Here is a 12,524-nt window from a genome sequence, read left to right on the forward strand (position 1 = left end):
AGTGGAATGTGTCTATTTGAGGATAATTAATAGTGAAACTTAAAGCATTATCACTTTTCTTTGCAAACAATATTATCTAAAATGACATTAACTTGCAGTCTTGATTTTAATGTACCTGTGATCAATGTCATTCAGATGTAACACTGGATTGCTTTTTAACCCCACAGTTGAAGTCAAAATAGTGCTGGGGAAAATAATTAAGTTTGTTCACAACTCCCATGTTCACCAGCTGTTTTTCAGCCATGATGAAATCTGAATTCCTGTGTGGTTTTTAAGATTGCCTCTTCACCATCTTAAATATAGTGAAAAAGTTATGTGTGTTCAAAATTTTGGAGGTCAGTTATATCATTCTAGAATGACTGAGGATGCATCTACACTCAAAAAGTAATACAGTTTGAAACTGGTTTAGCTACCATGGGTCAATGCTATGGAATCATGGGAGTGTTCATTTTACAAAATCTTTAGCCTTCTCTGCTAAAGAGAGCTGGTGCCTTAATAAACTGCAAACCCCAGGATTCAGTGACATTGAAACATGGCATTTAAAGTGGTGTCAAATTCTACAGTGTAGATGCACCCTGAGAAAACTGTCAGATTTGGAGAGGAGGAATCGCCCCCCCCCCCCTTGTCTGATCACCTTATCACTCTGATCAGCATCACTCCAGGCGACAAGTGACGGACATGAATGATTCCGTACCTGCTGACTCTTGCAACTGGGGGGGGGGGGGGTATTGAGCCTGGGGAATATGGGATGGCTGTGTAAACAATTGCTGGCTCTTCTCAAAATGAGCCCAGCTGTTTACATGGGCCCAAAGTTGCAGTATTCACCTGATTCTTGAGGAGAATCTGAACAACCTGCAGTTTTGGTTAATATACAGTTCAAGGCAGCATTAAGGTGGTCATGGCCACTTTAAATCGGATCAACTCTGAGCGGATTCGTCTGCTCTTTGGGATAAATGGTTAGTGTAACTGTGCTCCCACCAGACAACAAATTTAAACTTATGATGGTTCTATATTATAATGCAAAGTTACTGTAAACATCATAATTGTTTATGTGTGTGTATGTGTCTTCAAACGACCTGTCTACCTATGGCAATTCCATGAATTTCATAGGGGTTTTGTAGGCAATGAATCTTCAGAGGTGGCCTTGCCAGTTCCTTCCTCTGAAATATAGCCTACAACACCTGTTACTTGTTGGAGGTCTATCAGATGGTAGCGGCTTTTGATAGACCATCAAATAAGGTAGCTATTTTTCTTCTGCAAAGAAAGGGGATATTGTTGAAGCTTGCACTGTTTGGAAACTGAAATAACCATGGTGATATGAATCTCTTCAAAGATGCATTTCTCACATAGACCTGGGCCTGAAGTTGATCAACTTTGCATTGAATCTAGAGACTTCACTAGAGAGATTGAGAAAGTTAGCATCAGAACCAGTTGGACTTGTTACTCCTGAAGGCAGAAGAAGAGGCAGATTCCATGTCTGTGGTAACACAATGACAGAAAATTCAAGGAGCTGCTTAATGCAGTTGTTTTCTCATGTCAAATCACAGAGTTTTGAAAAATGGTAGTAGTACACAGATTTTCTGGCCCCCAACAGTCTGAGCGACTGTGAACCGGCACTCAGTTGACAAAGTTTGAGAACCCCTGAACTATCTTCTAAAATTGGGGTCAACAAGACTTACACACTTACTTGTAGGTGTTATGAATTTTACATTGTGAGGTTCTTCACTTCGATGATCTCATTGTAACTGTGTGTTGTATGTGTGTATATATATATATATTAAAGTACTCAATGGTAGAATAGTTTTTGAAAACATGTAAATGACATCATGGCACAGGTGTCTCCCAAGTGCTTTCCTTTTTAAGGATATCTTGGGATACCTTTGACACAAAACTAGATTGATAAAATAAAAAAAATCTGTTGAAAGGTTGAAGTGAACATGGGCTGTCCTTTAAGTAAAAAGAATATTGGCTATATTTGCTAGGATTATAGTAAGATGCCGGCTTGTCCCTTGCCTTCTAATAAATTTTATATTAGCCTATTTTATACAGTTTACCTTGTAGTATTGTAATTAACTGAAATTCCTCCTTTTACTTTCCTTCTGAAATATGGTACTCAGGAATGTGCTATGTTCTAATTTCATCTTTAGCTTTGCACCATAATTAAGAATCCACCATGGTTCACCTTTGATTTACCACCAAAGACATTTTAGTAAGAATGCATCATCATTTACCTGTTAAATTTATATTCCTCCTTTCTTCTATGGAACTCTAGGCAAGCCATTTTCTCATTAGGAATCAAAGCTACAGATCCGTTTTTTAGAAAACACTTTTTTTCCTCTCTGTCCTAGAGCTAAATACTGTTAATTGCAAATTGGAAAAGGTTGACATGTATGAATATAAGAAAAAAGGAGAAAGTTAAAGGAACAACAGTTACTCTTAGAGTACATCTGTATTTGTAAGATAATCACACTCTTAGACCCAGGGTTTCAATGCAGAGTCACATATCAGTGAATTGACACCCAAGTGTTAAAGTTTAGATATTGACAACTTTGAAACTGAATGCTATTTTGAACTTATTGTGAATACATTCGTAAAGTCGACCTGCCTGTTTTATGGTCCAAAAAAATCTTCATGTGAGTCATCATTAAACTTTTCCTTATTCCATTTTTAAGGAGATCCTGTTATCAGGTTGGTCTGTGATTGAGTTATTAATCAAAACATTCATTTTCTCCCATCATCACACAAGAAACAGGTTGAAAGGTAGAAAGAGGAGAAAATGTATATATGTGGTAGAAGGTGGGGTGTAGATTCTCCAGTTGAGCCAAACCTAAGAAAAAGTGGTTATGAGCCTGTGGTTATATGGCATTTCAGTAGTCTTTTATGTCTGAAGTTCATCTTTAGGACAGAATAACATTTGCAACAGTATCACAAAACTAGGATGAACATAGCCTTGTTAAAGCTATAATCAGGAAAAAAATCAAAAGTAGGTTAGTGCTTTAAAAACTAACTTTGGTTCCCAAGAGTTTATGCTGGCATGGAAGTCATATAGCCTCACCAGATGATGATGGACTGCAAATTCCAGTAGTGCTAATCAGCATAGGCAGTGGTGGGCTATGTTGGGAACTGCAACCCCAACAACATTTTGTTGTCGAACACAGGACGCTCCCCTTGCTGGATTCATAGTTTTCAAAGGGCGGACCACCAGAATGAAATACAACAGTGTCCTTCTCCTAGGTTTGCTTCTATTCAACTGGCAATGGACCAACAGCAGCCTAAATCCCTTCCAAAGACTACTCCCCAAATGCTATAACTCATTTTTGGTTTGAACTCTGAGATGTGCGCAGATTTAAACCAGCACACATCTCAAATCTTTCCAAAGCAGCCCATTTATCATTTCCCACACACTTGCAACTAAGTATCCAGTTCCCTGAATAAATTGTATCTTTCTTTCCCCAGAAGTAACCTTTTTAATTAATTCCTTGTCTTTCTCCATCTCTGACTATACCTTGCTCTAGCTATTTGTGCTTATCTGCGTTTGTACTGATTCCATGATATGCACAAACACATCATATGGGCCAGCCTCAGCTCACAGCCAATCAGAGGCTGGGGTGGGAAAACCTGAGCTCAGACAGTGTTGATGCATGATATTTCTTCTGTATAAGAATGGTTGCATTTCCCACAATCCCTACGCTTATACATTTTGGGCACCGGTTGCTGTACATGTGTCCCTTCTGCAAATTGAATAAAAGTTCTCTTGTTTGCCTTCTACTGGTGAGTCTGATGTTCTGGGAACACTGGGTTAGCTAGACTTGCCAGGTGAGAACTCCCAGAATAGGTATCCGCCGTTTATAGATCCAGTCATCATGGCCTATAGGATTCAAATTCTGACTTCAATCTGGAGGGTTGTATGATTCTCATTCCTGGCTTATGCCATAATAAAAGCAATCATTAAGAGGTCTTGTATTCTGTTGATTAAAAGAAAGTTTGGTAGAGCAAGAATCAAGATGTAAGTCGCAATCAGAGGGCCATAGGCCTTTTAAAGGGAGGATATACATTTTAATCAATAAACCAATATGAACAAATGGGAACAAAGCCTGAAAGAGGCATGGAAATTGTAATATAACTCAAGAGAAAGATATTGCAGCCCTGTGTTGCGGCTTCTTGAAGACATCACAGTACATAGTTGTATAGTTGTAAGTGTTGTGGGATCACAGTGAGAGGATAACAAACTGGTAATAAAATTTTAAAGGGATTGTTTCTGATAAGAATGTATTGCTTTAACATCTCATCAATCAGTAATCTCTAGAAGCCTGGCATCAGTTTACAGATATTGCGTAGAATAATTCCTTTGAAGTGGATCTGTTTTAACAGAACTTCCTTCCCTTCTATTTCATGGTAAAACAGACTGAAAGCTATTATTGGAAAAGTATACTGCAGCTGCTATTGAAACATTGTGTGAAGCTGACATTATGCCTGGTACAGTAGTTGGCATTGATTGCTGTGGCAGGGAGGAATCTGGAAAATGGTTTGCCCCTTGCAGCCTACCCCCCCCCCCCCCAAGTGTACAATGGGCCAAGGGGCAAATTTTCAAATGTGTGGTATCTACACAACTTTGTGGTATTAAGTCAATGTTACATTTACCGTTTATCTTTCTTTATAGGGGTGATCCTTCTATAGTGCAAATAAACCTTTCTATTACTTCAGGCTACCTCATTTCAGGTAATGTATGGGACAATGTGGGTAAAGTTTATTGTAACTGACATGTACAGAAATTATGTGTTACACAACATATAATTACAAAACAATATTCAACTTTAGAAGAGCCAGGCCCCATCTACACTTCCAAATCCAAGTTATTTCCTTTGAACTCAATTATATGGCAGTGTAGACTCATATAATTAAGTTCAAAGCAGATAATCTGGGATCAGATTCTAAGATATAGGGCAGTGTAGATCCCGCCTAAAGCTCTAGAAAGTAGAAACATTGTTCTTATAGTTTCATTGCTGTCAACTTATATGTGATGGTGATTGAGGAAAAAGAGTTATTTAATTATTGCCATCACCACATCGTAAGTATAGAAGCTATTTTTTGAATTTTGGAATTAGATTTCATCTCCCTTTCTGCTTTTTTTATGGCAGCAACCCTGATATAACATCGGTAACATGAGAACAGGGGTTGTAATGAAGAAGAAGGAAAATAAAGATCTTTAATTCAAGAAAGTGTGCTTCATTTTCTAATTGTATCAACTCTTTCTGGTTCACTGGAGAAATGAAATTGACTAAACCAGATGGCAATCATCTTTGTGTCTGTTCAGTTTCAATTCTTAAGTGAACTGAATCTCTCCTCATTCACATTCTTAAAGGGATATATCAGCATATATGAGCATGCATTTCTTCTCCTTGCCAGTCTTTTGTTACTTTCCTTGTCAACAGTTTGGTGTGCCCTCTCTGTGGAGGAGACACTGCAAGGAGATATTTCAGACTTTAAAAGTAACTGTGGTAGAACTAGCAAGTAGACTATTTTGTTTTAAAGGACATTTGTTATTTTATTTTTATAATGTGTGTGCTTTATTTTATACCTGGATCTACTAACTCTGTGCACTGACGCTTTCAGTAGCATTATGTGAATGAAGAAAAAGATATCATACTGTGTTTTCCTATAAATGTCAGCAATGACAACCTTTGTTAATCTTTAAAATATTTATTATTGTAAATTCTGTGCTATAATCCTGCATAATTAATTGAAGAAACTATTGCAGGAGGAGTAGCTTGTTTAGAATCACTCATCTCTTTAGTAGCAAAGTGATAAACATCTGTCCTGATGAAAAGAATGTATGTCAGGAGAGTATTTCAGAAATACTGTAGTGAGCAACTATTCTTATATATCTGGTCTTCAAAGCTGGTCCTTTAAAGAAAAAGAAAATCCCAGGGACATTGTCCTGCATATGAGCGGGCAAATGGCAGTAATGTGGAAACTTTATGAAAGCTTTGGCAGATTGAGAAATGTTCAACATTTACTCATACAAAAAGCTCTGCATTGCTGTGCCTGAATGCATTTGCTTCAGTGAAGTATACCTGTGTTATGCCACTGTGCTGGCCTATCACTGTGCTTGCTTTGTTAGGGCACTATTGTTACAATTGGAAACATATGTGTAGATCCTGTTGATTAGTTTGAACTACTCTAGTCTGGATAAAAATAGGTAAATATTTTAAAACTGGAATTCTGTCTTCCTTTGTGGTATTTATTTATATCATTTCTTGTATTCATGCCACAAGTTTTCCATTAAGCAGTTATTACAGAAGTTTTTGGAGTAAATTTAGAGAACCATTGCTCTGCCAGTGTTTAATTTCACCTCTCCACACATACCCCCATCTGAGTGTTAAAAGATGTGAGATAAAAATATAATTGCAGAAATTTACTGAGCATTTCTTTTTTTTTCTTTTGTAGATCTGCTGCTTCTTATTTTCTACTGGAAGGCAATTGGGGATATATTTTTTATAATTCACCATATCGCAGCTCTGTATGCTTATTACTTTGTACTGGTGAGTTTCTCGTTAATTTTGTAATTTAGCAAGTAGACAACTAGGCCTTTAAATGGTGGAGAGTCTTATTATGGATTTATATGGCACTATCCATATATATTGTGCTTAACAAACAATAAATGTTTGCCTTTTGCCGTCTAGTTAACAAAAAAGAGATTTTTTTTAAAATGAAAAAGATGCAACTATTTTAATTATATGTTTAAACCTAGTTGCATTCCTGAAAGACTTCATCTTAAGAAATAGCATGAGATCTCATATCTGATCTTGCTTTCATTCTCACAATGGCGATCCCATTTCAAAACTTTGCCCTGGACCTGTATGAAGCAACTTTGGCCAGCCATAAAGACTTGGCACAAACGTATCTCTTAAAGAAACATCAGTGTAAGCAATGTAGTTACTAGGAAAGGGAGCCGTGAGAATCGTTACTGAATTCCAGCAGTGTAAATCCTGTATTTGTTTGTGTAGATACATTTTTTAAAAGCAGAACAATGCTGCATATGTTCTTCCTTGCTGAACTGCTTCCCATCAGCAGCACACAGCCCCATCTATCTTAATGTGCTGACAGATAAGAAAACGTATGAGCCATTGAACTGTTTGCAAGTATTACGTAAGACCTCAGCAGAGAATCCAGTGGCAAAGAGGAGTTCATTTCTTCAGCTGAAAGCAGAGCCTGGACCACAGAGTTGTAGTTCTTATTTTTTCTGTTTTGCTTCTGATTCTAAGACTAAATTGATAACATTGTATAGTTTTTCTGAAAATCTGCCTTCTCTGTGCCATAATTGTATAACACATCTGTCTGCAACAGATTATTCAGCTGTCCCTGATTTTGAAAACAGATTTAACTCAACAGAATAAACAGATACTCCATATGACAAATGGTCAGTTGACTTGAAAAACTCCTCTGTCTTTATGGCAACAGCAGAAAGAAAGAATAAATAGCTTGCCTATTTCATGAGGTGGAATATATTTTTATCCTTCTTCCATTGTATCCAGGCAAAACTCCATTGCAGTGAAATTATTTTTATAAATTTTCCATGCAATATTGACAAGATTTTTTTCTCTTAAAATTTTTTTAAAACAAAAATGTGTTTATGTAGCTTTATGCACACAGAGTCACCTGCATATATAACAAATGTTTCAACATCTTATCCTCTCCAAGATGCAATTCAGTGTGTTCATTATAATATTTTTCATGGCAGTTATTTTCTTACAGGAAAATTAATATGGGAAAACATTAACACACTCACAGTAGGGTTGATGGTATACTGAGATATGTCCACTAAACATAAATACAAGTGATAACCTGTGCCAGCATTATATGTTCTAGTAGATTTATCAGTCTACACTAACTGTTTTAGGTTCTCTTTCCTCTCTTGACTCCTCATTCATATTGCTAACAATATTGCATGAATAGCTACATCTATTAAAAACAACTACTGAAGTATATGAACCAATACAATACATACTAAATCCCATCAGTACTATTTTACAAAACTACCATCAGAATATAATTAGGTTTGTGACCTAACTATATTTTAACCCTAATTGTGTATCATGAAAACTCACATCCCTTATAATAGCTTACTTTTTAGAAGACAACACAGCTCTTTTTTTAAGGTATGAATTCAGTCTAGTGTAGATGACTTTAAAGAGTATAAGTATGCCTAAGAAAAAAAGGAGCGTTATATTCAGACAAGTCATAGGTTCAAACTTCCCACTTAAGCAGAATGGATAAGGCACAAACTCATAATATTTTTCTACCCGTCTCAATACACAGTAGTTTGAAGATGTGGGAGCTCACAGTACAAGCCCTACTGTTCATTCTAAATTCCAATCTTGGGAATCTCACTTCCACTAGTCCTATTTTGAAGCTCCTGTGACTCATCCTTCTAACTACCTGCCAGATTTTCCTAACAGTGTGTTTGTGCCTTCAAGTCACCTGTTATCTTATGGTGATCCTTAGAATTTAATGGATTTTTCTTGGGCAAGGAATACCCAGAGGTGGCTATGCCAGCCTTCCTCTGGAATATAGCCTGCGGCACTTGGTATTCATTGCAATATTCCATTCAAGTATTAACCAGGGCTGACCCTGTTTAGCATCCATGTTTAAACAGTTTTAATGCCTTTGCAGTAGCTGAAAATATTCCAGCCACCAAACTTATGAGTCCCACATATTTTGGGTGTCCTTAAGAATCCTAAGGGCCTCTTATGAAGGTCCTTAGTCTTCTGTTTGATAGCTAGTCTGAAACTGGTTTGACCTGTTACCAAGCCTGTTTTTTCTATAAATCTAGTTGTGTATAGTTGCTATCTGAAAATATAGGTTTCAAATTACAATATGGTGTATGTGAGAGCTCTAGGGAGAAGCTAAGTAATCTGTGAAATTATGTTCCCTCCGTTATATACCTTGATTGTTCAGGATTCCCAATTATATTAAAAGCCTCCAAACACAAGAAATATATTCTCATCTTCACATGGTTTCTCTCTACCAGAAAAAGTAACAAGGGAAAGGAGAGGGACTAGTGTGCATCCCTTATGTGTTCCTGTGAAACTTTGTAAATGCCTTAATAAGGATTTTGTTTATATAAAATGTAATTTGTCTTCAACTGAAATAACATATCTCGTCACTTCATGACATTATGTCTCCATCACAAAGAGTCTTAATGGCTCCTGGATGAAAGTTGGTGCATTTGTTATTTTCAGATAGTCAAGGATGGACAAAAGATATTCCATCTCTGGAGCTTTCATCACCGTTCCCATTGTTTATCATGAAAAAAAATCCAACATTTGGGAAATTATAGTCTTATGAACTCTCAAATGAAATTTCCTTCATTTAAAGGAGTTAGTAGAAATACATCAAGAATGTTTCACAGTATACAGACATTAAAATCATGTGGAGCTGGTTCAATTCATGTTTGAAACAGTTTTGATCTTTAAATGAACTGATCAGTCTTACAATGGCTTTGAAATATTTTATTAAAGAGGTATTCTTGATTTTTAAGGGATTTGTTTTCTAAGAAGTGTTTTATTGAATATTACAATTGTGTTAACAATAACTGGTAAAGAATCTCTTATTCATATTTTACCAAACAGGAACTTGAGACAATTACTAGCGTAGCCTTGTCTGTGTTTTATTTATTTTAAGGATATTAGTACTCTGAGGGTGGCTAATGAATAAACTCAGTACAAATACAGAGACAATAAAACATCAATATACTAAGAACATAGCCTCAGAATATTGGAATGAAACCAATCAAGATATTTAAAAAGCTTGAAAAAATGAAAGTAATGAAAAATGTGAGATTAAACATTAGCTACAACTTCCTGAAAGAGAGTACTCACAAGTAAGAGAAAGATAACCTTGGGGTCAAGCAGTAATTTCCTAGCACCACTTTTTCAAATTAGCATTTCATACAGAAAACACACAACTATATTTCTGCTGATCCTCAAAACAGCCTAGCTAGCTGGACTTCATGGGGGCCTTCCACACAGCCATATAACCCAGAATATCAAGGCAGATAAAACACAATATCTGATTTGAACTGGATTATCTGAGTCCATACTGCCATATAATCCAGTTCAATGTGGATTTTATACAGCTGTGTGGAAGAGGCCATGATCAGCAGAAGTAGACTTAAATAGCAAGCTTTGTCTATGCAAGTTAAATAGCAGTAACCTTACCCAAGAAGAGGATTTGGGATGGGTGGATAATGTCTACAGGCAGTGCCCATGTTAAGGACAAGATGGGTTCTGTAAATTGAATTTGTAAGTTGGAAAAAGTACATTTTAAAGTTAAACTCTAGCCAAAACAGTTTGTTTTAGTTTTGGAGGTTTTAACACCCATTAATTTTATTTTGCTCTATGCCCCTGTTCATAAGATTTTACGTCACTTTCTGTCCCTGTGATAATTGGATTTTTGAAAATTTTGGCTTGTTGTGGAAATAAGGATTGGTGAGAAAGCTTCAGTGGAGACCCCTTTCCATCATGATAACTTCCAGGAATGAATTTCCGTTCCTAGGGATAGATTTCTCTAATTTCTTGTTATCTCACTCTTGTTCTTAACTATGAGTCATTTGTAAGTTGAATGTCTGTAACTCGGGGACTGTCTGTATATTGTCTTCTTAATCACTAATGGATACAAAGATATGTTTGTCAAAAGATTAAGTTATCACAAAATTGACATACCTTAGAACAGTGGTTCTCAACCTGTGGGTCCCCAGGTATTTTGGCCTACAACTTTCAGAAATTCGAGCCAATTTACCAGTGGTTAGGATTTCTGAGAGTTGAATGCCAAAACATCTGGGGACCCACAGGTTGAGAACCACTGCCTTAGAAGGTGAAAGAGCAACATATAACTCACAAATAAATAAATAAGCATGTGCATGCACGCAACTGATATCCAGTTGAGTTATCATTGCATGCCCCATAACACCAATTACGATCTTGTTTTTATTTTCTGGGTGAAGAAAGTCTCCCATCAAACCTAGTTTCTGAAGTGATTTTGTCTGTATCGCTCTCATTCTGCCTGTTACCAATAATAATATGTTAAATCATGTAAACTATGTCCCTAAATCCAGTAATCATTTATACTACACACTAGTAGCTGTATGATAACACTTTCAGTTTCATGAAGTATTTAGATGATGATGATGATCTTGGATATATTTAGACTTGCTTTCCAAAGTAAAATTTTCAAGAGAAGTAATATACTCCATAAAATCAATGAAAGAAATCTGTGGAATAAACAAGAAAAACACCTCAGAGGTTTTAGCAGTCTACTATAATCTACTAAAATTGGTCTGCTGCCCACAAAATGCCTGTCTGCTTATTTCCCCTTCCTCCACTATCATAGCTCAGTTAAAAGGGCGAAGATTTTACATATATCAAATGACAGTAGACAACTGATCCTATAACTTTAAGGCCACAACTAAAAAAGCTTGTTCTGCAATGGCCATTCTACCATTAATGGATAAACTCATCAAAAGCCCCTATGTAACAAATCTTTAAAAAGCAGAACATTGCACATAATAAAGACTATCCCTTGTTTCATAGTTCATATTCTAAAACGTTGAAGTTAAGCACTATCAACCTGAATTTAATTGAAAAGCACAATAGTAACCAATAGGATTTATACAGTTAGTTAAGGCATCCATAGTTTGAAGTAATTGTAGATTATCAACAGTTATTGTGGGCAACTGCACATAGAGTGTACTGTAGCAGTCTGTCTGCAAAGACATATACGACAAGGTTCTGAGTGGAATATGTTTTAAATAGATGTATCTAATACACAAAGGTAGGATGATGGGGGAGATTTGACAAAAGGGTTTACAGATGTTCCTGAACAATGTTCTGTATACTTTGTACACTTTTTCACTTGATAAAGATATTCAATTGCATGTTTCAAGTTACATATCATATTTCATCATGTATCATGGATCTCATTTCATCATGGATCTCGGATGAATGGAATTAATTATATATACGTTTTTAAGGTTTTTATAATGTGTTTTAACAATGTTATTAACAGATCTGTTTATATTGTTTTGTTTTTATGATTGCAGTTTGGGCATTAAATTTTGCCAATTTTTGTAAGCTGCCCTGAGTCCCCTCGGGTGAGAAGGGCGGGGTATAAATGTTGTAAATAAAATAAATAAAATATCATATTAAAGCATCTTATGTACTATTGGGTACTCATGTATAAGTGGAGGGGACAGGCTTTACGGCCCCCAAATTATGAATTTTGATATGACCTGTGGATAAGTGAACATCATTCCACACATACGGGAAAACACCAATGCCAACTTTGGGCCAAATACTCCTGACCACCAATACCATTTCCCTGCCCAGGCATTCATTTTTGACTAAAATTCATAGACTTAAACATGAGTATACTGTATATTTTAGTAATTGTTTAATTTTTTATTGCTTTCCTGAGATTTGAAACCAAACTTTCTGATCCTTGTCAATGTTTATTTCATCATCTAG

General features: G+C 36.1%; 1 protein-coding gene across 6 annotated transcripts in view; it reads left to right on the forward strand.

Moving 5' to 3' along the window:
- The window catches only part of tlcd4 (TLC domain containing 4), a 42,338-nt gene that overhangs the window by 21,047 nt on the left and 8,767 nt on the right, over positions 1–12,524 (forward strand). For all 6 annotated transcript variants that reach the window (XM_008109191.3, XM_008109192.3, XM_008109190.3 and 3 more), the window contains 2 exons: positions 4,661–4,719; positions 6,448–6,542. In XM_008109191.3, coding sequence (XP_008107398.1) covers positions 4,661–4,719; positions 6,448–6,542 — 154 coding nt within the window. The remainder of the gene's footprint in view (positions 1–4,660; positions 4,720–6,447; positions 6,543–12,524) is intronic.

Source organism: Anolis carolinensis, chromosome 4 (assembly GCF_035594765.1).
Source record: "Anolis carolinensis isolate JA03-04 chromosome 4, rAnoCar3.1.pri, whole genome shotgun sequence".
Classification (NCBI taxonomy): domain Eukaryota; kingdom Metazoa; phylum Chordata; class Lepidosauria; order Squamata; family Dactyloidae; genus Anolis; species Anolis carolinensis.